The sequence below is a fragment of the Pipistrellus hanaki genome, assembly GCF_964339955.1.
Source record: "Pipistrellus hanaki genome assembly, chromosome: 9".
NCBI classification, from domain to species: Eukaryota; Metazoa; Chordata; class Mammalia; order Chiroptera; family Vespertilionidae; genus Pipistrellus; species Pipistrellus hanaki.
Genome location: NC_140511.1, coordinates 21,199,141 through 21,223,124, shown reverse-complemented (window position 1 = coordinate 21,223,124; position 23,984 = coordinate 21,199,141). Strand labels below are relative to the sequence as shown.

General features: G+C 40.2%; 1 protein-coding gene across 1 annotated transcript; it reads left to right on the top strand.

Moving 5' to 3' along the window:
• The first annotated feature begins 211 nt into the window (after window positions 1–211).
• BIRC3 (baculoviral IAP repeat containing 3) lies at window positions 212–19,185 on the top strand. Its single transcript, XM_084893581.1, has 9 exons — window positions 212–809; window positions 4,894–8,303; window positions 8,395–8,494; window positions 10,196–10,274; window positions 11,721–11,769; window positions 13,865–14,107; window positions 17,842–18,096; window positions 18,360–18,401; window positions 18,518–19,185. Exons 2-9 carry the CDS (start codon window positions 7,454–7,456, stop codon window positions 18,709–18,711), a joined length of 1,812 nt encoding a protein of 603 aa, XP_084749707.1. The 5' UTR covers window positions 212–809; window positions 4,894–7,453; the 3' UTR covers window positions 18,712–19,185.
• The last annotated feature ends 4,799 nt before the right edge of the window (window positions 19,186–23,984 follow it).

Here is a 23,984-nt window from a genome sequence, read left to right as displayed (position 1 = left end):
CACAGACAACTCTGCCCCCAGGTAGGAAAACACCCAACCACCCAAAAAAAGTTTCAATGCAGGGAACTAATAAGGTGATCTCCGTCTTTAAAAAGAGTAAAAAATAAACTGAAAAGGAGAATCAAGCCACCTCTTTGCATGCCACTGCACTTCCACGCATGCCTTACTCTCTCAATTAGAACAAAAAGTTAAGCATTGCCATGAAGGTTACACAAAACGTCGTGTGTGAGTGTGTGTGTGCGTGAGTGTGTGTGTGTGTCTCTGTGTGTGTGTGTGTGTCTGTGTGTGTGTGTGTGTGAGTGTGTGTGTGTCTCTGTGTGTGTGTGTGTGTCTGTGTGTGTGTGTGTGTGAGTGTGTGTGTGTGTCTCTGTGTGTGTGTGTGTCTGTGTGTGTGTGTGTGTGTGTGAGTGTGTCTCTGTGTGTGTGTGTGTGTGTGTGTGTGTGTGTGTGAGTGTGTGCTTGCATAGACATGCGAGATGGACCTTTTCCAAACAGGCTGATCAATGATTATCTTCTCTCCGCGGCTTATCGATATTTCCTCTGATCCTCGAACAAGGAACAGAGGTTCTTTCTTTCGGTAAACGCCCCCCGCACACGCTAAGATGAAGAAATAGCGGCGCTTGTAGGTCACGGAAATCCCCGGGGAAGGGGAAGTGGCTGCGGTTGTCAGCCCGGAGTTCCCCTGGCGGGAGGAAAGCACCGCCGGCGCGCGGGGCGGAGACGTTAAAGGCGCGGAGACTGCAGCGCACGAGCCGCCAGCGACAGGTGTCCCCGGAGCCCAGGTCCCGGCACCTCGGCCCGGGCAGCAGGTGGGTGAGCAGGGCGGCAGCGAGGCCGTGCGTGAACCCTCTCCCCCGTCCCCCACCCCCGCGCCCGTCCGGGTTGGGGACCCCGGGTTGGGGACCCCGGGGAGAGGACCCCGGGTTGGGGACCCCGGGTGGCTCCGCTCGGAGGCGCGCGGGGCCGCGGAGGTGGCCGAGGGCCGGCGGGGCGGCGCGGTCACCAAACCCCGCTGCAGGGCCCAGGGGTCCGCTGCAGGCGGCGGACCAGGGACAAGCAGAAGAGCGGGTCCCCTGGAGCCCGGCGTCTTCTCCCTTCGCTGTCCCCCCAGGGGAGGCGCTGGGCGCGGGGTGCGAGGGCTGCCTGCACCCGCACTCACTTTCCGTCCGCCTTGCTGCAGAGTGCTCAGTTCTCTCTTACTTGTGGGGCGATGGCCAGTGACTGGGGAAGCTTTGCTGTGTGGTTTACTTTGCTCTCCAGGAGGTATCGCCAGGCCTTTGAGTGTGCAAGTCAACCTCAGAACAGAGCCCCGAAGCATCGAAGTAAGGTCTCAGTAAAATATTTAACGACTAAATGGAGGAATGTTCCCAGTGGTGGCAGAAAGCAGAATTTTGATAGTTCTCCTGGTGATCAGTATGGACATTGTGTAGTGCTCTTAATTTTAGTAAAGGGCTGGAGGCATTTGCCTAATGCTAACAAAGTAGTATTAACTTAGTTTGCTGTTATGTGTTGCTAGCATTAGATGTTGCTAATACCTAGCATATGCTAGCGCCTCCTCTGAAGACTGTACAGGTGTTCCCACAATCTTAATAATCAGTTACCACCATGAGCTTGTTGACAGGGAGGAAACTCAGGCTCGGGGAGATGTGCTTGCCCAAGGTTACACACCCTGGTCAGGGAAGGCTGAATGGCATCGGAAACCCAGGATGTTTGACTCCAAAGCCTGGTATTGAACCATCCCTGTGCAGACTTTGTGGTCATTAATATAAAATCGATATCCTTAACACAATGCCAATGAGGGTATTGTGGTTATGGGGGAGCTCAGTCAAGTTTGCCCACATTCATTTCTTCAACAAAACGTCTCAGTGTCTGCATTATATGCCAGGCTGGGTGGATATTGTGGTTGGGAGAGCTGGTACAAAGTGGAAACATTAGTTCTGATTTGAAGGAGCTCACAGTCTAGGGCAAAGGTCGGCAAACTCATTAGTCAACAGAGCCAAATATCAACAGTACAATGACTAAAATTTCTTTTGAGAGCCAAATTTTTTTTTTAATATATTTTATTGATTTTTGTACAGAGTGGAAGGGAGAGAGATAGAGAGTTCGAAACATCAATGAGAGAGAGTCATCGGTCAGCTGCCTCTTGCACACCCCCCACTGAGGATGTGCCCGCAACCAAGGTACATGCCCTTAACCAGAATCGAACCCAGGACCCTTCAGTCCTCAGGCCGACGCTCTATCCACTGAGCCACACTGGTTAGGGCGAGAGCCAAATTTTTTAAACTTAAGCTTCTTATGCCTCTTCTTCAAAATAGACTCACCCAGGCTATGGTATTTTGTAGAAGAGCCACACTCAAGGGGCCATAGAGCCGCATGTGGCTCGCGAGCCGAGATTTGCCAACTACTGGTCTAGGGAGAGTCAGGAGAAAAAAAAAGCAAACTTATTCTATAGTGTCGGAGATATGGATATACTAAGTGCCCAAGAGGCGAGAGACACCCAGCAGCTCTGGGCTCAGAGAGGTTGCTCGCTGGAAGTGACAAGAGTAAAAAGGGAAGAGGCTGGGGACTTGAGCCAAACAGAAAAGGAAAGAGGAAATCCAATAGTGAGGTATCCGAATCCAGAGGAACCAAGTATTTTAAGAGGAAGTGGGCTCCAGTGTAAAACACAGTTTCCACTGGTTTTGGCAAAGAAGCTGGTTTTATAAATATTGAGACTAGTTTTAAGTGGTGCTGGCTAAAACCGATGCTAGTGGGAGACCTTCACCATAGACACTTACTTGTTCATGCACTTGGCTGTGAAAAGGTGAGATAACGAGATAGCTGCTAGAGTTCAAAGAGGAGTTTTTTGGTTTGTTTTTATTTGAAAGCTGGGACAGACGTAAGCATGCTGGTTCTATTGAGGGAAAGAGCCGGTAGAGAGTGAGAGTTAAACAAACGAGGGGCATGAGTTAAGAGCAAGATTTCTGAGGCAGTGGCCGGCAGGAATGGGGATGAGAATGCAAAGGGGCAAATGTCGCTATCTGAGGTAGCAAGTAGGTTGCAAGTGCTATCTACTGAGAGCAAGATGGAGAGCAGGGGAGGAGAAATGGGAGAACACGGAAGGTTTGGAAGAGTTGTGTAGGGCAGTGGGATAGGAGCTGACCAGGGGCAGGCATCATTGTCAGGAATGGTGACGGGCCAGCCACAGTGGTGCCTGAGGTCCTGTGGTCCCGGTCTGCAAGGCTGCAGACCTCCCCCAGCAACATTTGCAAGTCTCTGTGTTGCAGATGGTGAAGACAGTTTGAACTGATCCAGGATTGGCACCTTGGCAGATTTTTGTGTATATATATATATATTTAATTTTCCACAGACATAGGCCTTCTTTCCACACCAAAGCTTCTTTAGGTAAGGTCTGGGTAAGGCAGGGGCAGGGGACTTATTTTTCTGCCAAGGGCCATTTGGATAACATCGTTCACAGGCCATACAAATTTATCAATTTAAAAATGAGCCCAGTATATTTGGTCAAACGTTTCATTAACTCACCCCTAATGCTTTGGCGGGGCCAGGCCCAGTGATTTCAAGGGCCTCAGATGGCCCACAGGCCAGATGTTCCCACCCCTCTGGAAGGGATTTGCGATCTCACACACCCAGGGGCCAGGCAAGGGATATAAATGAACAAAACTGTGGGTGTCTCTTTTAAACAAAAAACACATGTAATCATGAAGGAATGTTCTTCCTTTCCACAAAGAAATATGGCATTCTCATTTTTTCTCTAAACACGTGTTCCTCGTTGTCTCCCTTTCATTTTGTTACTTTTGATAGATACGGGCATTAGGACAGTTGCACTGTAAGAAATCAGGGGAGCCAGCTCAGTGACAAATAGCCAGTCTCCACACTGAGGAGTGAAAGTGCGGTGCCAAGCCGGAGAGCACATGCCCTCTCTGCAAGGGGCAGTCCTGCTCGGAGCTGGCTGGCTGTTGCCATGTGGGAATGTAGACCCCAGGTGGCCAGATCTTCTAATTTTTCTAACATTCTACACTAGGGAATGTTACGGGAAGTTTCTTACTTTTTAAAAATGGTGGCAATTAACTGAAACATTAAAAATACCGTGGTCCACCCTGGCCAGTGTGGCTCAGTTGGTTGAATATGGTCCTGTAAAGGCTGCTGGTCCGATTCCTGGTCAGGGCACATGGCCCAGGTTGCCAGTTTGATCCTCAGGTGTGGGCAGGAGGCAACTGATCGATGTTTCACTCTCACATTGATGTCTCTCTCCCTCTCTCTCTCTCTCTCTCTCTCTCTCTCTCTCTCTCTCTCTCTCTCTCCTCTCCTCTCTCCTCTCTTCTCTCTCTCCTCTCTCTCTCTCTCTCTCTCTCTCTCTCTCTCTCTCTCTCTCTCTCTCTCTTATCGTTAAAAGATATAAAAACTTTACAACAAAAAAAAATACTGTGGTCCAAAAATGTACTTATTTAGAAGACAGGTGATATTCAAACAAGGCATACAGATGAATTAACAGCATTGTATTAATGCTAATTTCCTGGTTCCTATAATTGTACTATAGTTATGTAAGATTTTAACTTCGGGGAAGTTGAGTGCATGGTATATGGGAACTGTTATTTTTGTAAGGTTTCTCTAAGTATAAGTTAATTTTAAAATAAAAAAGTTAAAAAATTAGTAAAACATTATAGTTAATTTTGTGTAAGCCAAATCTAATACCTCTAGTGGCTCCCGGTTTGAGCCCTCTGCTTTTTGTCTGGGCTTTCCTGGCTCTGCCATGTGCAGTACAGCACCTTGTGCACAGCGGACAATCAGTAATACTGCTGCTCTATTTTGGAGAAAATATTTTTTAAAAATGTCATTGTATTCTATGAATTATTTGACTTTTAAAACTGTCTCTCTCCCTCTCTCTTTAAACAGGTTTTACAAAGGAAGCAAACTGTTTTACTTCTTTTATATTTTTTCCATTTTTTTTTTCTTTCTGTAAATCAAAACAGCTCGACATGGAGGCCTAAAATCTTTAAAGGGACTTAGTCTAATCTCCGGGAGGTAGTTTTGTGCATGAATAAACAAATTAAGTAGTTAATTAGAGTTTGTGGCTTCCAAAGAATGTTATCATTTAAAAAATATGATCAAGTTATGTGAAGTATAACAATAAAATAATATTGAGTTTTTTTAATTTGACTGGGGAAGTGATCTGAGTTGGGACACATTGTTGAAATACTCTTCAAAATTGACTGAGCAACCTGGCTGCTGTGTAGACTAGGAAAAAAAGTACCTATGGTTGTTAAAGATTTAGAAATGAATGACAGTTATCTAGAACAAAGAGTTAATATTCAACCCTCTGTTAAATTAGAGATATATGCAAACAAGATCTTTGACATGTTTAAAGAAATGTCAAGAACAAAACTTTTTGTTAAGTACAAGAAGTTTAGACAAAGTAGAAAAGATGAACTTGATGATTGGTGAATAAATTATCTAACCATTGATAAGACTATTGGTATTTTAGATTGTTCAAATGGGCTATTTATCTCTGAGATTGATAAGAATAAGAACGATGGCTAGATGGTTACATTTTGATAAAGGAACAACCTTATTCAGAAATAAAATTTGCAGAGACAAAAATAAACCCCAAAAAGGTGATTTAACAATGTGTAAAATTTTTGACCAGTGAAAAACTGAAATTAGATACAATAACTCACCTTTGAGATATGGGTGTTTTTTTTTTTTTTCCACCTGGAAATAAAGCATTAAAGTCTGCAGTGGAAAATCTCAGTATAAAAACAAAAACAAAAGAAAAAAGAAAGATCCCAAAAGGAAACCATGTTTACAAATTACTGCTAGAAAAACCATGATGACTTGTTTATTGGTCATTGCTGATATTGATGCAGAACCTATTCATTAGTAGCTAGTCATAATGGAGATAGTCTGAGTCTTTAGGTCTCTGCTGTTCAAAAGGAGTGGATTGTGACAAAGTAAATTTATTATTATTTTGTCTTGATAATTTCCAGTTCAAGGTGTGCTATCTGTGGAATATTTTCTGACCATGCCATATTTGTACCATTTGGCTATCCATCTTAGCCTATGGACTTGGCACTTTTGATTGTCTTAAAACTAAATCCACTATCAGAGTGGAAGATTTGATGTTAGCCCTCAACAGCATGAAGCTGAATTTCAGAGACCCACCGAGCAAATAAAATAGGATGTCTAATTTGCTAAGTACGATCTAATGGTATCACTATTGCAAAGCAACCAGTTTCCTGACTATTTATGATCAATAATTATTCTTTACCAGTAATAAATTTTAAAATCAGGCCTTAAGATGTCTTATCAGTTAATTCTGTTACTACTTAAACTCTATCTGGAAGAAAAGTTGGGATTGCTTTGTTCTCCGAATTAAAATGATTGTAGGAAGAAAAATTAATCTGAGCAAGATTTGGGACATACTATATTTCATTGAATCTAAGATGTCATCCTATATAATAAAGGGCTAATATGCAAATTGATCTAATGGCAGAACTGGTCACTATGATGCACACTGACCACCAGGGGGCAGACGATCAATGCAGGAGCCTCCCCCTGGTGGTCAGTGCGCTCCCACTCAGCCAGAAGCTGGGCTCACAGCTGGCAAGTGCAGCGGCCGGCTGTGGTGGGGGCCTCTCCTGCCTCCGCAGCAGCGCTAAGGATGTCCGACTGCTGGCTTAGTCAGACATCCCCTGAGGGCTCCCACATTGGGAGAGGATGCAGACCAGCTTGAGGGGCATCCCTTCCCCCCCAGTGCACAAATTTCATGCACTGACCATAAGGTATACCATAATTTTATGTACCTCTAAGAAATAAAAATGCTGCTAATTAAAATATAATATGGCATTAATTTTAAGATACCTCTTGATAACAGATATTAAAACATGCATCTTAGAATCAGTGAACTATGTATGGTATTGCATTCTTTTTCTCTATGCCTTCTACTTTCCTGCACCCACTACCAAATTTCACAATCTAAATAAAGCAAAACAAACATAGTTAGTGTTTATTTTTCTGTAGAGTGCTTATCAAGCATAACTTTCCACCATGGGAGCAAGCTAGCTGTGTGAGTGGGACGCTTTATCGTTAGGCTGGCTGAACGTCACTGAAGCATTCTTCCATTGACCTGCCTGTTGACACTCAAAGGCAGCTTGCTGACCTAAAGCTCTCTACACTTACGAAGGGTTTGCATTTTCATCACAAGGTACTATAGAGCGTCATGCTTACATTGCATGATCATACAAAGGTGCTGCTATGGGTAATTGTTCCTTAAGATATACCCATGTGGGATTTTGATCTCGCTGTGCTAAAACCCTGAAGACATAGGAGAAAAAAGGAGAAAATATTCCCGCTCTAGGTGTTCAACCTAGAACTAAAACTAGAAAAATCAGAGCCGTGCACAAAACTACCTCCCTAGAGAAAGACTAGTCCCTTTTCCCTCCTCATCCATTTCTTTATGAACGTCGTAGAGAATAGCGAGTTCTTATCCAAGCTGATGAAAAGCGCCAGCGTGTCTGAAATGAAATACGACTTTTCGTGTGAACTCTACCGGATGTCCACATACTCGACCTTCCCCGCCGGTGTTCCTGTCTCAGAGAGGAGTCTTGCTCGCGCTGGTTTTTATTACACTGGTGTGAACGACAAGGTCAAGTGCTTCTGCTGTGGCCTGATGCTGGATAACTGGAAACAAGGAGACAAACCTATTGAAAAGCACAAGAAGTTGTATCCCAGCTGTGGCTTTGTTCAGAAACTAAATTCAGGTAACATTCTGGGAGCCACCTCTCGGCTTAATTTGCCTTCCTCGGCGACAAATTCCACACATTCAGTCTTTCCAAGTTCGGAAAACACCAGTTATTTCAGTGGCTCTTATTCAAGCTTCCCCTCAAGTCCTGTCAACACCGAACCAAACATAGACACCTCTGCCTGGAGAAGTCCCAACCACGGTGTCATGAGTACGGAAAACGCCAGGTTGCTTACTTTCCAGACGTGGCCACTGACCTTCCTGTCACCGGCAGATCTGGCAAAAGCAGGTTTTTACTACATAGGCCCTGGAGACAGAGTGGCCTGCTTTGCCTGCGGTGGAAAATTGAGCAACTGGGAGCCCAAGGACGATGCTATGTCGGAGCACCTGAGACACTTCCCCCAGTGTCCGTTTTTGGAAAGTCGGCCTCAGGACACTTCGAGATACAGTGTGTCTAACCTGAGCATGCAGACGCAGGCTGCCCGCTTCAGGACGTTCTGTAACTGGCCCTCGAGTGTGGGAGTCCATCCCAAGCAGCTTGCAAGCGCAGGCTTTTATTATATGGGTAAGAAACTCAATCTGAAAAAGTTCAAAATGTCTTACACATCTTAGTGTATATGATAAGATGCTAAGTTTTGGTCCAACATCAATTTCAGGTCACAATGATGATGTCAAGTGCTTTTGCTGTGACGGTGGCCTGAGGTGCTGGGAATCTGGAGATGACCCATGGGTACAACATGCCAAGTGGTTTCCAAGGTAACTGTTTTGAAATTCTCGTTGCAAATGTGTGCGATTTTTATGGGATGGGTTATATGTGTTTACCCTTGTAGTCAGCTGTTAGTTGATTCTTTGTTTCAGACATACACTTGTGGATAAATTTAGGATGCATTGCTTAGAAAAACAATGACTTAACATATTTTGATTGGGGGTGGGGAGTCCCTTCTCCCCTCCCTCCTTGGGAGTCCATTCTGTGGGACTCTTTCTCTCCCCACGTGGGAGTCTGTACTTGATCTTCAATAAATCTCCACCTTTGTTTAACCAAAAAAATATATATTTTGATGGAAATTTAAGACAAAGAAGAAATAAGTTTAGATTTTTTTTTATTATTAATACATATTTTAAAATAATACATAAAACCAAAATCACATGTGTTAAACAGGTACAGAGACAAAAAAATTTAAAATGCCCAGAACTCACAACCTAAGATGGCTACAGCTACCATTTTAGTGTACATCCTCCAAAACCTCTTTATGCATATGTACATATAGGGTGTCCCCCCAAAATGTATACTCTTTGAGTAATTATAAAGGCAGTGTATATTAAAACACATTTCATTTTCAAAATTGAGGTATCAACTGTTGAAGTGTTTTGGGACACTCTATGTATGTAATTTCTCTACATGAATTATATATTATATATAGTGTTTTGAGGCTCTTTTTTAATCAATTTTATTATCTTGGGTGTATTTCCTTCACTCAATATTCAATAATATTAATCGGCCATCTATTACCAGGCATTGTTCCAGACACTTAAAATACTTAGTGGGACGATACTAAGACTTATGGTTTCATACTGATTTTACAGCAGGAGAGGGCAGACAATATAACCTTAATAAAGAAGTCCTGTAGCATGTTGGAAGGTAATAAGTACTATGGATAAAAAGAAAGCAGAGCAGGGTAAGGGAGATCCGAAGTGCCAGACAGATTGCAATATTCAATGGGGTGATCAGGGTACATCGCATTTAGCTTTTTGATCACTACCTAGCTTTTTATTGTCATGTCTTATACTTTTGATTATTCCATACTTGTTTTCGCTCTTCTTTTTTTTTTAAATTAAAATCAGGTGACCTATAATTATATTTTTCATGGTCAAAACTTTTAGTATTTTTAATGTTGATTATTAAACTTGGCATCCTAACTTCTTTTCATTTCAGATGCTTTTTTAAATATAAAACTGTATCTTCATTTGCAGCAACATAGTGCTCCCCAAATATTTCAGATTTCAAAAATTATGAAGGGATAAATAATTACTTAGATGTCTTAAAAAGTGCTGCTTTTTGTAAATATGTAAAAAGAATGGTAAATTTGCTTTGGCAGTGTCATGGATTAATTTACTTAAATTTGACAGTGGATGTGTTTTATCGAGGAAATGTCAAACTTGTGAATATCTGACTTAATAGAAGATATGTCTGGTGTCCTCATTCTTTCTTCTTGTTCCCCTTTGTATATATTTTCATCTTTGAAGCACATAAAGCTAATTTATGAACAGTATTACCAGAGACAGCCTTCTTGCTTACATCCTCTTGCCTTTGACTTCAGTGTCTCTTAACAACACTTCCATATGCTACATGAATAGTCAGATGGTTATATGCATATTTGTGTTAGTTTAAAATGTTTAGCAGCCTATAATCGATCAGATTCAAATAACTCCTCAAACTTAATTTTGTTTACATTTTAGGTGTGAGTACTTGATTCGAGTTAAAGGACAAGAGTTCATCAGTCGAGTTCAAGCCAATTACCCTCATCTACTTGAACAGGTAGGGTCTTTTTTTTTTTTTTTAATCGTTGGTTAACAACAGATAAATTATTTTGAAATAGAGAGTAGTATTTTACTACAAAGGCAAGACTTGCTTTAAAAATAGTAGGTTTTCTGCTCTGGCTGGTGTGTTCAGTGGTTAGAGTGTCAGGCCACCTAACCAAGGGTCTCCAGTTGGATTCTCAGGGAAGGGCATGCACCTAAGTTGCAAGTTCAATCCCTGGCCTAGTTGGTCGACATGAAAGTCTTTCTCTCTCCTTCTCTCCTCCTCTCTCTTCTTCTTTCTTCCCCTCCCTCCATCCCATCCACTCTCTAAAAATAAATGGAAAAAATGGCCTTGGGTAAGAAATACCCGCCCCAATAAAGTTTTCTCTTTTACAACACCCAGCATGATCTTAGAGTACTATTTTTAGGATTAAAAACAGATTCAGAATTAGAAATCTCCTGAAAAATAATATTTAAGTTATATCTGTCTCTAAGCATTTTTCTAAGGAAGTTCCAAAATTATTTGAGGAAAAAAAATTGGGTGGAGGGGAGAGCAGAATTATGATGGTTTAATATATTAATTTTTCTTTAAAAGATTTGAGAAAGAGAATTGTATTGCTCTTTCTAATCTTCCTGGAAAAGCAAATAAGAATTTATACAGTAGTTTGAGGACCAAACGCTTTCTAAGCATAGCAAATGGAACTTATAGAGGGTCCAACTTATCCCATAGGGTGATCCAGGAAATGTAAGATATTTGGGATGAAAGGCAAACAATGATTTTCATGGATCACTGAAAAGATCTAGCCCTTCTCCTGCTTTAATAAAAATAGAATTTATAGGGAGATATGGGGGAGATGAGAAATCAACCAAAGGATTTGTATGCATGCATATAAGCATAACCAATGGACGCAAAACTCTGGGGAGGGAGAGCATGTATGGGAGTGTGTGTGTGTGTGTGTGTGGGGGAATTGGTAAGGTATGTACACATATAATACCTTAATAAAAAATGAGGGGAAAGAAAACAGAATTTAGCCGAAACCAGTTTGGCTCAGTAGATAGAGCTTCGGCCTGCGAACTGAAAGGTCTCAAGGTTTGATTCAGTCAAGAGCATGTACTTTGGTTGCGGGCACATCCCCAGTAGGGGGTGTGCAAGAGGCAGCTGATTGATGTTTCTATCTTATTGATGTTTCTAACTCTCTATCCCTCTCTTCCTCTCTGTGAAAAATCAATAAAATGTATTTTAAAATATAGAATTTATATGTTAATATATATATATACATACACACACACACACACACACACACACACAAGGAAATTACTGCTGAAACTAGTGCTTTTGACATAAATTATTCTGCCAATAAACAAGTCAGAAAGTTGAATAAAATAGGCCTCTTGATTTATTTTTGTTGCAATGAATAGGATAAGATTTATATTTTAATTTTATATTTTTTCCCTCCTATAGCTGTTATCTACTTCAGAAAATCAAGAAGATGAAAATGCAGAGTCACCAAGTATGTACAATGATAATAATTGCTACATGTAAATAGAACCACTTGGTACTGTTAAGATAGAAATTTGATAATAGTTGTAATATACTAGAGGTCCGGTGCATGAAATTCATGCATAGGGGATGGGGGAATCCCTCAGCCCAGCACCCTTTTGTAATCTGGGACCCCTCAGGGGATGTCTGACTGCTAGTAGGTATTGGGCCTAAACCGGCAGTTGGACATCCCTCTTGCAATCCGGGACTGCTGGCTCCTAACCGCTCACCTGCCTGCCTGCCTGCCTGATCACCCCTAACCACCTCTGCCTCAGCCCCCGCACCTGGGACCCAGACTTTCCTCCCTCTGATCTGCTGCAGGCACCCAGGACCTGGGTGGCACCCTCCAGATCCCAGCTTTGTCAGGAAGGACGTCTGTAAAACGTCTGCTCTGTTGGGTCTAATTAGCATATTACCCTTTTATTAGTATAGATATTTATATAATTTACAGTACATTTTCAAATACATTAAGTTGGTATTTCTCAAAACTTCAGGGCATATCATAATTTCCTAAGGAAGTTTAAAAAATATTACAGATTTCTAGTCTGCATTTCAAACCTACTGAATTAAATCATAGTTATCTAAGGGCAGGGCTTGAGCATCTATTGTTTTACATCCAGCCTAACCCTTGTTCTCAGACTAGTGTGAGAACAGATGCACTGTATCATTAGCTTGCTCACATATTCTTTCCATGAAATGGAGAGGGTAGAAAATATTATTTTCAAATAGAGACTCTGAGAGGTAAAGTGATCTGTCCATCACCTTAAACCTAAAAGGTGATAGAGCCTATATTGGAACAAGCACTTCTATTCTATTTATTACCTACCGTGTTTCCCTGAAAATAAGACATCCTCCGAAAATAAGACCTAGCGCATGGAAAGATAAGACATCCCCTGAAAATAAGAGCTAGCGCAACTTTGGGAGAAAAAATTAATATACGACACTGTCTTATTTTCGGGGAAACAGGGTAGTGTTCAATTAAAGTCAATGAATACTTATTGTGTATCTGCTCTTCTGAGGATAGGTTAAAGAACAGGATAAACATAACTCCTGTTCTCATGAACTCATAGGCAAGGGATACAGACAAATACATAGACAGGAGAGAGGGATGTGGTGGGAAAGGTAAGTGAGCTCTGAGAGTGCATGAGGAAAGATCAAAAAGGCTTCAGATTAGACGTATTGGTCTTCTCATAGAACCACGGGGGCCAATAGGGGTTAACCGAGTGGCAAAGGGAAGAAAGAACATTCCGGGCAGAAAGAACGGCACATGAAAGACTTCAGTGACAAAAGAGAACAGGCACATTTGAAGAACTGAACAAAACTCTGTATGGCCAGAAGTAGGACTTGCAAACAGATGAATGAATGAATCAGGTTGGCAGTAAGAGTAGCCAGCACTGTAGGCAGAATTTGTGACTTCTGGACTAGAGTATAAAATACAAATGAGTAAATGGCGAGAAATCCATCAGTTTGCAACTCCTGGGCTAGAGTGTACTGTGCAAATGAACAAGTGGCAAGAGATGAAGATGAAGAAGTAAATGGGGTCCAGAGATGGTGTGAGATCTTACACGCCACAATCCTAAGGACAATAGAATCGTTGGTGGGATTTAAGGAGTGTGACATAGTCAGATTTCTGTTTTTAAAATGTCACTTTGGCTGCAATGTTGAGAAAGAACAAATGGGAGCAATACTGAAAGAGGCTCTTGCAGAAATAAAGGTGAGCGATGACAATGGCCTCTTTTGGAAATATGTGAAACATATTTGATTTAGAAAGCTCATTTGTTCATTCAACAAGGGGAAAAAAGGACCTCTTCTGCTGGGGTGATCGCCAACATTCCTTCTCATACTCGCAGTTATGCTGGATAAATCATATTTCATATCTGAATACAATATTCCATATTCTTATTCTAGTGACTGGACATACTTATCATTATTTTAAATTTAATGAAGTTAATATAAAATGGTACCTTTATGTTTCTTGGGCTCTATGCTTTTGAAATTGTAATAACTTTTAATTTAAAAAATATACAGATGATCCCAATATGTGTTAAATTCTTTATTCCATGTAGTTATTCATTACGGACCTGGAGAAAACCATTCGGAAGATGCGGTCATGATGAATACACCTGTGGTGAAAGCTGCTTTGGACATGGGCTTCAGTAGAAGGCTGGTAAAACAGACAGTTCAGAGTAAAATCCTAGCAACTGGAGAGAATTATAAAATCGTCAGTGATCTTGTATTAGATTTACTTTATGCTGAAGATGAAATAAGGGAAGAGGAGAAAGAAAGAGCTACTGAGGAAGAAGAATCAGGTACACCTATTTGTTAGTACAGTCTATATTTCCATAAGAATTTGATCTCACTGCATATAAAATATACTCAAATATACTCTGAATTCAGTCAGATTTTTCTTATAATTAGTATTCTGAAGAATTTCTTCTCATGAAAATATATTTGAATTGCTTAGTAAATTAAAATGTATATACTTAATGAGATAATTTTTCCTGCCTTTTCTTAATTTATATTTTTATTCTGGGTAGTTGATTATGTATGTAATTCTTGGCATGTTTTTAACCTCAGGCCAGTTGCTTGCCTTAAATTGAGATGGGATCAGTAACAATGATTAATTTTAATATCGGCATAATAGTATGTCTTAGCCTGTGACTATAAATTAATGTACAAGTTATGATGAAATCTCCTACCTGCCTATACAAGAACTGAGTTTCCCTTCCTAGTGTCCGTCTAGTATTTAGGGAAATCCTAAGATAGGTACTATTTCATATTCTCTCAAGATAACTTACCCATGTCCTTCCATACTAGCTTTGTCTGCTACTCTATTGCCTTTCATCAAAATTCTTCCTCAGAGCATGTCCGGTCTCAACTGGTTGCTCTCACTGCTCCCATCACTGTGGCTTAGACAAAGATGTGATCTCTCCTTTGCCACTCTTCCCCAAGCATGGACCAGTTCTGAGTTCTTTCAACATAGCTAAACACAGACTGTAACTTTTACAAGCTCTTACTGGAGATTCAGGGATAACAGAAGAGCAGTTTGGCACAAATGGCTCTTGGTCCCTGAAGCTCATCCTCACAAATCTCTCTTCCTAGCTTTAGGTTTATCTCTGCATAGCTCTGGCCATTTACACTAATGACCAGGAAAGCATGTTTTCCCTAATCAAGGCTGGTTCCCAAATATCCACTAAGCCCAGAAAGAGAAAAGAGGTTGCCCCTTATTCTTATTCCCCAGGCCATCTGGGATCTATTTCTTCCCAGGATTATGGACAGAGATATTGTTTACTCCATTCCTGAGTAAACCTACTCTTGCCCACTAAGGTGGTTTTGCCTTCAGACTACAGTAATACAGCATTATTTATTTACCAAAGTGTGAGATATAGCCTTACACACCACCAATTCAGTGGCAAAATAGTCCAAGTTCATCTCTGCCCACTCTACTCAAGTTCTCTTTTTCACTGTGCAGTGAAAATCAGGCTGCAGGTCCTTCCTGTATTCTTCTCAGTTTTTGCCATTGGTCATTAGTAAACAATAGCGGAAAGAAGAGAACACCCATCTCCACAATTGTGTATAGACTCCATGAAGTCTAAAGCCATCCAGCTGTAAAATATTTATGTTTCCTCTGAAGAAAATCAACAAATTTTCAGATATATCCCCAAGTCAACAATCTATATATATAAAAGGCTAATATGCAAAGTGTCCCTGCGGGAGTTTGACTGGGTGTTCTATCATGCATTGACCACCAGGGGGCGGTGAGGAATGAAGGAAGGCCCCAGCTGGCAGCTGGCAGCTGGGGAAGGGAAGCTCTGACCAGCAGCCGGAAGGCCCTGATCAGCCCTAATCGCCTGCCAGGCCTAGGGGCCCTATCTGTGCACAAATTTTGTGCACTGGGCCGCTTGTATACAATAATATGCATTGTCAAAATGATCCCTTCACCCTAACTGATTTGGCTCAGAGGATAGAGTGTCAGCCTGAGGACTGAAGGGTCCCAGGTTCGATTCTGGTCAAGGGCTTGTACTTGGTTATGGGCACATCCCCAGTAGGGAGTGTGCAGGAGGCAGCTGAATTGATGTTTCTCTCTCATCAATGTTTCTAACTCTCTATCCCTTTCCCTCTCTGTAAAAAATCAATAAAAAATATTTTTTTAAAAAGATCCCTTCTCAGGTTCAACATTATATCTAGACTATGCACATAGTGTCTATATTCAAGAAATGTTTTTTGATTGAGTGAATGAAAATACATCCATTTAGGTTACTGATTATTTAAAGTTTTCCCAAGAACAGTGGGTAATTTCTTGACAGGTGTGTAAATAAAGAGGAAATTAAGGATATTTTTCCAGAATAAAATTACTCTAAGGTATTTTCACCTAATAGAAGACAGAATACATACAGTCTGTGATTTTGAAATAAGACTTTTTCATACAGCCGCTAGCACTCCAATTTTAGACATCTTAAAGAATTTCAGAAAATTGATTACATTAGGTTAAATCAGTGTTTCCCAACCTTCTCTCATGATGAGAATCACCTGGTGGAGTTGTTAAAACACAGATTCCTGAATCCCAACTAAGAAGTGCTAAACTAGAATTTTTGGGAACATATAGGTAAAATTGTATACTTAACTAGTGCTCTAAGACAGATTTTATATACAGAGCACTAAGTTAGGTATGCAATTTTACCTATATGTTCTCAAAAATTCTAGTTTAGCACTTCTTAATTGGGATTCAGGAATCTGTGTTTTAACAACTCCAACAGGTGATTCTCATCATGAGAGAAGGTTGGGAAACACTGGGTTAAATAACATATAATTTGAAAAATTAATCTTAGATTGAAAAATATACTTCAACATCAAGTTGTGTATTATATCTTAATTTTCTAATATATCACTATTTCTCTAACATAATTGAACAGAATAAATTAAGTTCTAATTCTCTTCTCCCTCTATTACTTCTTTGTTCCCATTGCTCTTTAAATTTCTGAGGCTTGGTTGTTCATTTGTTCAATCTATATTTTTGGAGCATTAATCTTGTGCCAGATACTGTTCTAGGTTCTGGTCCTTTTCTCATTTATTCTCAGAGCTTCAATTATCTTGAAAATGTATATCTCTAATCTTGACTTTTTTACTAAACCCTGTATTTTATTATTTATTAAATGGTTCTATTTTTGTGTTCTATTACTTGGCAAAGTCAGTGCTTCTAAAATCTAGAAATCTCTCCCAAATACATTTTTAGACAACCTAGCTTCTGTTATTAGTTACTTCATAGAAATATCTTTATGGATCATGGTAAAACGATATGATAATTAAATTTAAAATAAAAGATAATTAAACTTTCAGAGCTTCAAAATAGGAAACATTTTATCAGTAAATAAAAAAATCTAGATCTCAGAAAATACAATGATCCTAAATGACAAGAATGTCATTGACAAGTAGCATTTAGTTTTCAAAATGCTCTTAGTGTCTTTCCCCTTTTACTGCAAAATATTTAGGTAATGACAATATCAAGTCTAATTTAGGAAAATAATTAAAAATTTCATCTTAAAATGGTAAATGGTAATTTAAGAAAAATATTCTATCATTTAAATAGCTTGACTATTTTTTTTCACAGTTTCACTAAATAGAAATTTCAATTTTATTAGGTTCTAAATTATATTTTATAGCAGTATTGCCAAATGGTTGAATGCACAGATTATGAGGCCAAACTGCCTTGGTTTGACTTTTGCTAATTGTTTCCTCATGTAATTTACTTGCCACATTGTGCCTCTGTTCTCTCATCTGCTAAATTAAGATATTAGTATCTACCTCAAAGGGCTGTTGTGAAGATGAAATGAGTAAATACACGCTCAGTGCATACCACAATGCTTAGTATTATAAGTAACATTGCTATTAGACACAGGGGATTGGGTATCCCCAAACCTAGCAATCAACTTTAATGCCTGATTATGAATTATGATCATTTCCCCCCCACTCAGTTATATGTATATAGGTCTGGAAGGAAGTTTGTGAACAGAGATTGAACATGTTTACGTTCTTTTTCATAAAGATGATCTGTCATATATCCGGAAGAATAGAATGGCACTTTCTCAACATTTGACTTGTGTGGTTCCAATCCTGGATAGTCTACTAATTGCTGGAGTGATTCATGAACAAGAACATGATATTATTAGGCTGAAAACACAGACATCTCTGCAAGCAAGAGAACTGATTGATACTATTATAGTAAAAGGAAATTTTGCAGCCACCATATTTAGAAACTCTCTACAAGAAAATGACCCCGCGTTGTACAAGCGTTTATTTGGTGAGTGCTAGACAATTACTTTTGAGAACTTTCTAGATCAATTGAAAATATGCTTATTAATAATTGCGATTATTGAAAAAATCCAATCAAATATATAAACTAGTAATTTCACAGAAGACTAAAGACTTTTTCTGCCTTGACATGATGACAGTTATTTATAGCATTTGTCTGGAGTCTAAGCTGTTACTTTAAAAATATATATTCTGTGACTAAATATTAACCTTATTTGCCCTACTGATGCTTTTTTTCTTTTTCCCCCTTAGTGCAACAGGACATAAAATATGTTCCCACAGAAAATGTTTCAGGTAAAATAGTATTAATGATTTAAACCAGTAGAAAACATTATTTTTATTTTTTTTGGCTTTTCATTGGGAGAGAAGCACCAAATTGCCTTTTATTAAAAATGTATTTCTCTTCTTAGATTTACCGATAGAAGAACAACTGAGGAGACTACAAGAAGAAAGAACATGCAAAGTGTGTATGGACAAAGAAGTTTCCATAGTGTTTATTCCGTGCGGTCATCTAGTAGTATGCAAAGATTGTGCCCCTTCTCTCAGAAAATGTCCTATTTGCAGAGGTACAATCAAGGGTACAGTTCGTACATTTCTTTCATGAAGATGATCCAAAATTTTAGCATTATGGGTTAAATATATTGTAATTTTAACTTTTATATTGCTTTAGTTTCCTTATTTTTAAAAATTTATTTATAACTCAGAAAATTTTGTTTTACACAAGTATAAATATATTTATGTAAACATACAGCTAAACCATATAAACATATTTCAGATAGCAAGAGAATATGCTTTGTTCTTGTGAACAAAAAATAGGGATAGCACTACAAGTACAATACTAAATTAAAATTTCAGCGCTATTGAATTGTAAGTGAAGTAAAATTTAAGATTTGTTAATTAACCTTTCAGAATTTTAAATATTTTGGAGTTGTATTAAGAACCAAGAACATGGATCCTCTGTCTTTTTTGATAAGTGTCCTATACGTAGATCTTGATATTTGTTTGAGTGACTTTTTATGGACATGGTGTTTTTGTAAAGAATTATGTGAGAAATGTTTTAATAAAGCAATCAGAACTACTCTTATTCTTAATATTTTTATTTCTATGATGTCAGATAATTTAGGCATTCCTAGGCTCCTTCTTTACCAACTTAAAACCTCTTCAATATTGAACTACTAGAGGCCCAGTGCATGAAATTCATGAACTCCGAGGAGGGGAGGGGAGAGGAGGCGTTGTCCCTCAGCCCAGCCTGCACCATGTCTCAGTCCGGGAGCCCTCGGGGGATGTCTGACTGATGGTTTAGGCCCAACTAAGCCATCAGTCAGACATCCTTAGCACTGCTGCAGAGGCAGAAGAGGCTCCTGCCACTGCCACTGCGCTTGCCAGCCATGGGCCCAGCTTCTGGCTGAGTGGCGCTCCCCTGTGGGAGCACACTGACCACTAGGGGGCAGCTCCAGCATTGAGCGTCTCCCTCCTGGTGGTCAGTGCATGTGATAGTGACCAGTCATTTAGCTGTTTGGTCAATTTGCATATTAGCCTTGTATTATATAGGATAGTTTCGTTCCCTTTCTTTAAGATGTTCCATCAGTTACACTTGTAGAGCACACCTGGCTTTAATTTATGGAATTCATTGGGGTGTCTGATATGAAATCAAACAATCCTTATAGTGTTTGTTTATTCATTTGTCTATTGATTCAGTCAGGAAGTCTTGTGCCAAACCTATCCATTGGGAAAAGTCCGTTTTATTCTCACTACCAAAGTATTAATTCTGGGTCTTAAAGTACACTGAGTAACAGCCCCTGGAACCAGCAGGTAAATAAATATGTTCTACTAAAGGCCCGGTGCACAAAATTAGTGCATGAAGGTGCGAAGGTTGGGGGGGGGGAGGGGGGGTGTCCCTCAGCCTGACCTACAAAGACTCCAGCAACCCTCATGACCTCTATCCTGAGGTTCCTCCCCTCCTTCCGCACAGCCCCTGGGAAGATGCTTGTCCTGGGGCCTCCTCAGGGCCCCGGCCCACGATGCCCTGCAGCTCGGGTACTCGGGGGCTTGGGCTCTCAGGTCTGGCTTCCCCACCTGGCACGGTGAGCATCAGCTCCCATGGGAGCCACGCCTCAGAAGTCACCCCCTTGGACCACAGTACTTGCGAGTGTGTGTGTGGTGGCGGCCTTGGTGGCAGTGATTTGATGTCTGTAGCGTGCCTGCCAGACACCCCCCGTGCTGCGGCGCCATGCTGGTCACGTCTGGACTGCGGGCAGGGGCCTTCCAGTCTGCGACTGGGGCTGCTGGGCTGTGACTGGGGGCTGCAGGTGGAGGACCCCGGATCCCATAGGGCTCCGTCAGCATCAGGAACTGGAAAGACCCATTTTTCTTCCGCCCCTCCCTCCGTGCGGCCAGAGCGCGGATGCTGGGCTTACGGCCCCAGAGGCCCCTTCCCTCCCTCCACACTGAGCTCGCACTGTTCGCACTCCCTCCACAGCCAAGGGGCAGATGCTTGGCTCCCATTGCATCTGCTATGGGCACTGCCATTTTGCTGTGGAGTGACGGTTAATATTACTTAGATAGGATACTGTCAATGCATTACTTTTTGGTAACACATTCAAAGGATAATTCTCTATCCTTTGTTTCCTATAAAGTTGTCAGGTCTTTAAAACCAGAAGTAACTCTATAGTGGGGAATACTTTTGGGGGGATAAGCAAAGGCCAGTCTAGATGTATGCTAGGGTTGCGCAGAGGGAGATTAGGCACCAAGCAAGGAGGAAGAGAATCCATCTCCTTATTCTGACACTAAGAGACTATTTCTTTGGGATATCACTGATTTTGCCTCTCTGTTCAAAGGCTCAATTGGTTAGCCACATGCTAACCAAATGGCTCTCTTGGGGTACTAGCCTGTATTGTAATACTGCTTAGGTTATCTGTAACTCAGCTATAAGATATATAGACAGTACGTGGCTTTTTTTGCAACACCTATTTTTAAAAAAAATCCGGTTCTTATTGCATACTACATAATATTTGAACTTTTCTATCTCCATTTTGTAAAACTCTTGTTCAATTCTGATTGTAGTAATCTATAGCTAACATAATCAACTTACTTATTCAAACACCTTATTTCCCTAAGTATTAGTTAAATTGAAATTTTGTTTTGGAAAAAATAAATCACTATAGCTAATACTGGTAGTTCCATTTTTGGCTGATTGATGTGTGGTAATTCGAGTCTCTCCAACTTCATTCCCCATCCAACTTGGCCTTCAGGTCTCAGAATTGGGTAGATAATTTAAACCTCAACATACAATCTATATATATAAAAGCCCAGTGACCGGATTGGCGGAATGACTGGTAGCTATGATGCTCACTGTGGCAGCCAACCAGCCAGATCTGAGCCCCGATGGCCCCCCACCCCGTCACTGCCCGGTCCCCAATCGGCCCCCAACACCCCATCCATGCACGAATTCATGCACTGGGCCTCTAGTTTATGTTATAATTCACAACTTTGCAGCATGCTTAATATCATTCTTAGGTCATGCTCATTATAACTTCCACCCACTCTTTTTATTCATTTCCTTATGTTACTTGACAATATTAGCTAAGTTCCTTTGTGGCCACAAGCAATGTCATTCAACCACATTCACCTCCTTCTGACATCTTACACATCATAGCAGACAGTGTGGATGCTACTAAATCCCAGGCAAAACTATATACCTGCTCCGTATCAGATTGGGACATGGCCCTGTATAGTACTTAACCTCATTTTCTGTCACTTTCCCCTTGCTCACTATTTCCCAGCTCTCTTGACTTCTTTAGTTTCTAAACATGACAAGCTCTTTTGCTTCAGGGTTTTGATTGGAATGTTCTTTCAGTCACTCTTTCCCTGACAAAGTCCTACTCATGCTTCAGGTCTCACTTAGCCTAGATGATACTTCCTCAGAGAGGCTTTCTCTGACTTCTCCCACCTCAATTACATCCCTTAGACTGTCTTTTAAATGGCCTCCTGCACGCCCCCTACTGGGGATCAAACCAGGGACCTCCTGGTTCATGGGTCAATGCTCAACCACTGAGCCACATGGGCTGGGCAAAACCTTTTGTTTTTTGTTAATCCTCACCTGAGGATCTAGCTTTGGCCAGTTTAATTTTCAGCGCCTCAGCTAAAGAACCTAAGATGGGCAGAGGTAGAGATTTTTCTTTCCCTACAGTATATACTCATGTAGGGAAGGAAAAATAATTTTCCCCAACCCTTCTGAGTTCTTGGCTGAGAACACTGTAATAAGAGACAGATTAACAAGAGGAAAAAAACAGAAGTTTAGCAAAGATGCCCCCCCTCACCCCCTGCACTTGATGTCCCTACTAAGTAATTTTACACCCACTGACCCTCTTATTCTACTGGTTGGCTATATATACATCCTCAGCTGTCTGCTGTATTCAGAATTGAGCCTTATCTCTCTGTCCTGAATAACCTTACCTTTTCTTATTTGTTGACATCTTAAGTGTCAGAATAACTTTTTTTTTTTTAACAATACCACACAATCAATCCTAACATTCTTTATGCTTATTTAAATAAAACTTTACATATGCAATTGATGCATATAAAAAGATTTTTTATGTCATTCATAATGGAGCAAAGAAATTAAAACTATACTGAAATAGGGATTTCTAGTTAAATGGTGGCATAGATACTAGCTTCCTTCCACAACCACATCAAAATTACAACTAAGCTACAGAATCATCATCATTCAAAACCACCTCAAACCTGGCTGAACAGAAGTCCTATAACTAAGGATATAAAGAAGAAGCCACATGAGACTGAGGGGAGGAGATGCAAAATTGGTAGTTACAGAATAGTCATAGGGATGTAAAGTACAGCATAGCGAGCTTAGTTAATAATATTGCAATAACTATTATGGTATCAGGTGAGTACGAGATTTATCAGGATGACCACTTAGTAAGTTATATAATGTCTAATCACTGGATTGTACAACTGAAATGAATATTGTCAAATGTAATTGAAATACAAAAGAAGTATTCAAAATAAAATATATATATATTCTGAATACATTTACTATATTACCTAGTTCTTTTATTCAGTAGGGAGAAAGGAAAAACAGAAGGGTTAAAAAACCTAGTACCATTTCCCACCTACAAAATTTCTCACTGTCTTAAAACCAGGATTGTTAAATATGGTAAGGGCATTTCCTCCCACCCCCTTTCCAAGTCTTTTTGTGAAAGTGGTTTTCCTTTGTTCATAATAAAGGTGAGGACATCCATAGAAAACCAATGTCTACCTATTGATAGCCTCAAGGCAGAGCATTATGCATTCTGGGACAGATAATATATATGTACATCTTTTTTTCACATATGCATACAGACCTATATGTGAGAATGAAAAGTGTTATGAAAGCATTATTCTGACATCTTCTAAGTCAACAAAAACTTTGTCCTTAAACGCATGTTTTATTTTCTCCAAATAAAAATTACCTTTTATTTTCCCCTAGTTTTATGCAAGGAAAAAAAAAAAAAGCCATATTGGAGCTAAAATGGAATTTACATACATTGCTGGGTGGATTGAAAAATGCTAACACTGCCAATATTTATCCATATCTAGCAAAGTTAAGAATTTATCATTAGATCTAACAATCTAACTTCTGGGAATATGTCCTAAAATAAAATTTATGTCCATAACTATTTATTACAGCACTATTTGTAATAGTAAGAGATTGGAAACCATTCAGAAGTATATTCATTAGGGAAATAGTTGAATACATACGGTCTAGTTGAATATGTTATTGGTACATCTACACAAAATAAGACCACATTATCCAGCTCTGTCCATGGATCAAGTTATTGGCTCAATGGATGGAGCATCAGCCTGTGGACTGAAAGGTCC

Coding starts and splice junctions, on each gene's coding strand:
- BIRC3 (XM_084893581.1), top strand. CDS start 7,454: ATGAACGTCGTAGAGAATAGCGAGTTCTTATCCAAGCTGATGAAAAGC. Junction 10,275..11,720: donor ACCCTCATCTACTTGAACAG/GTAGGGTCTTTT, acceptor TCCCTCCTATAG/CTGTTATCTACTTCAGAAAA. Junction 14,108..17,841: donor TACTGAGGAAGAAGAATCAG/GTACACCTATTT, acceptor TTTTTCATAAAG/ATGATCTGTCATATATCCGG.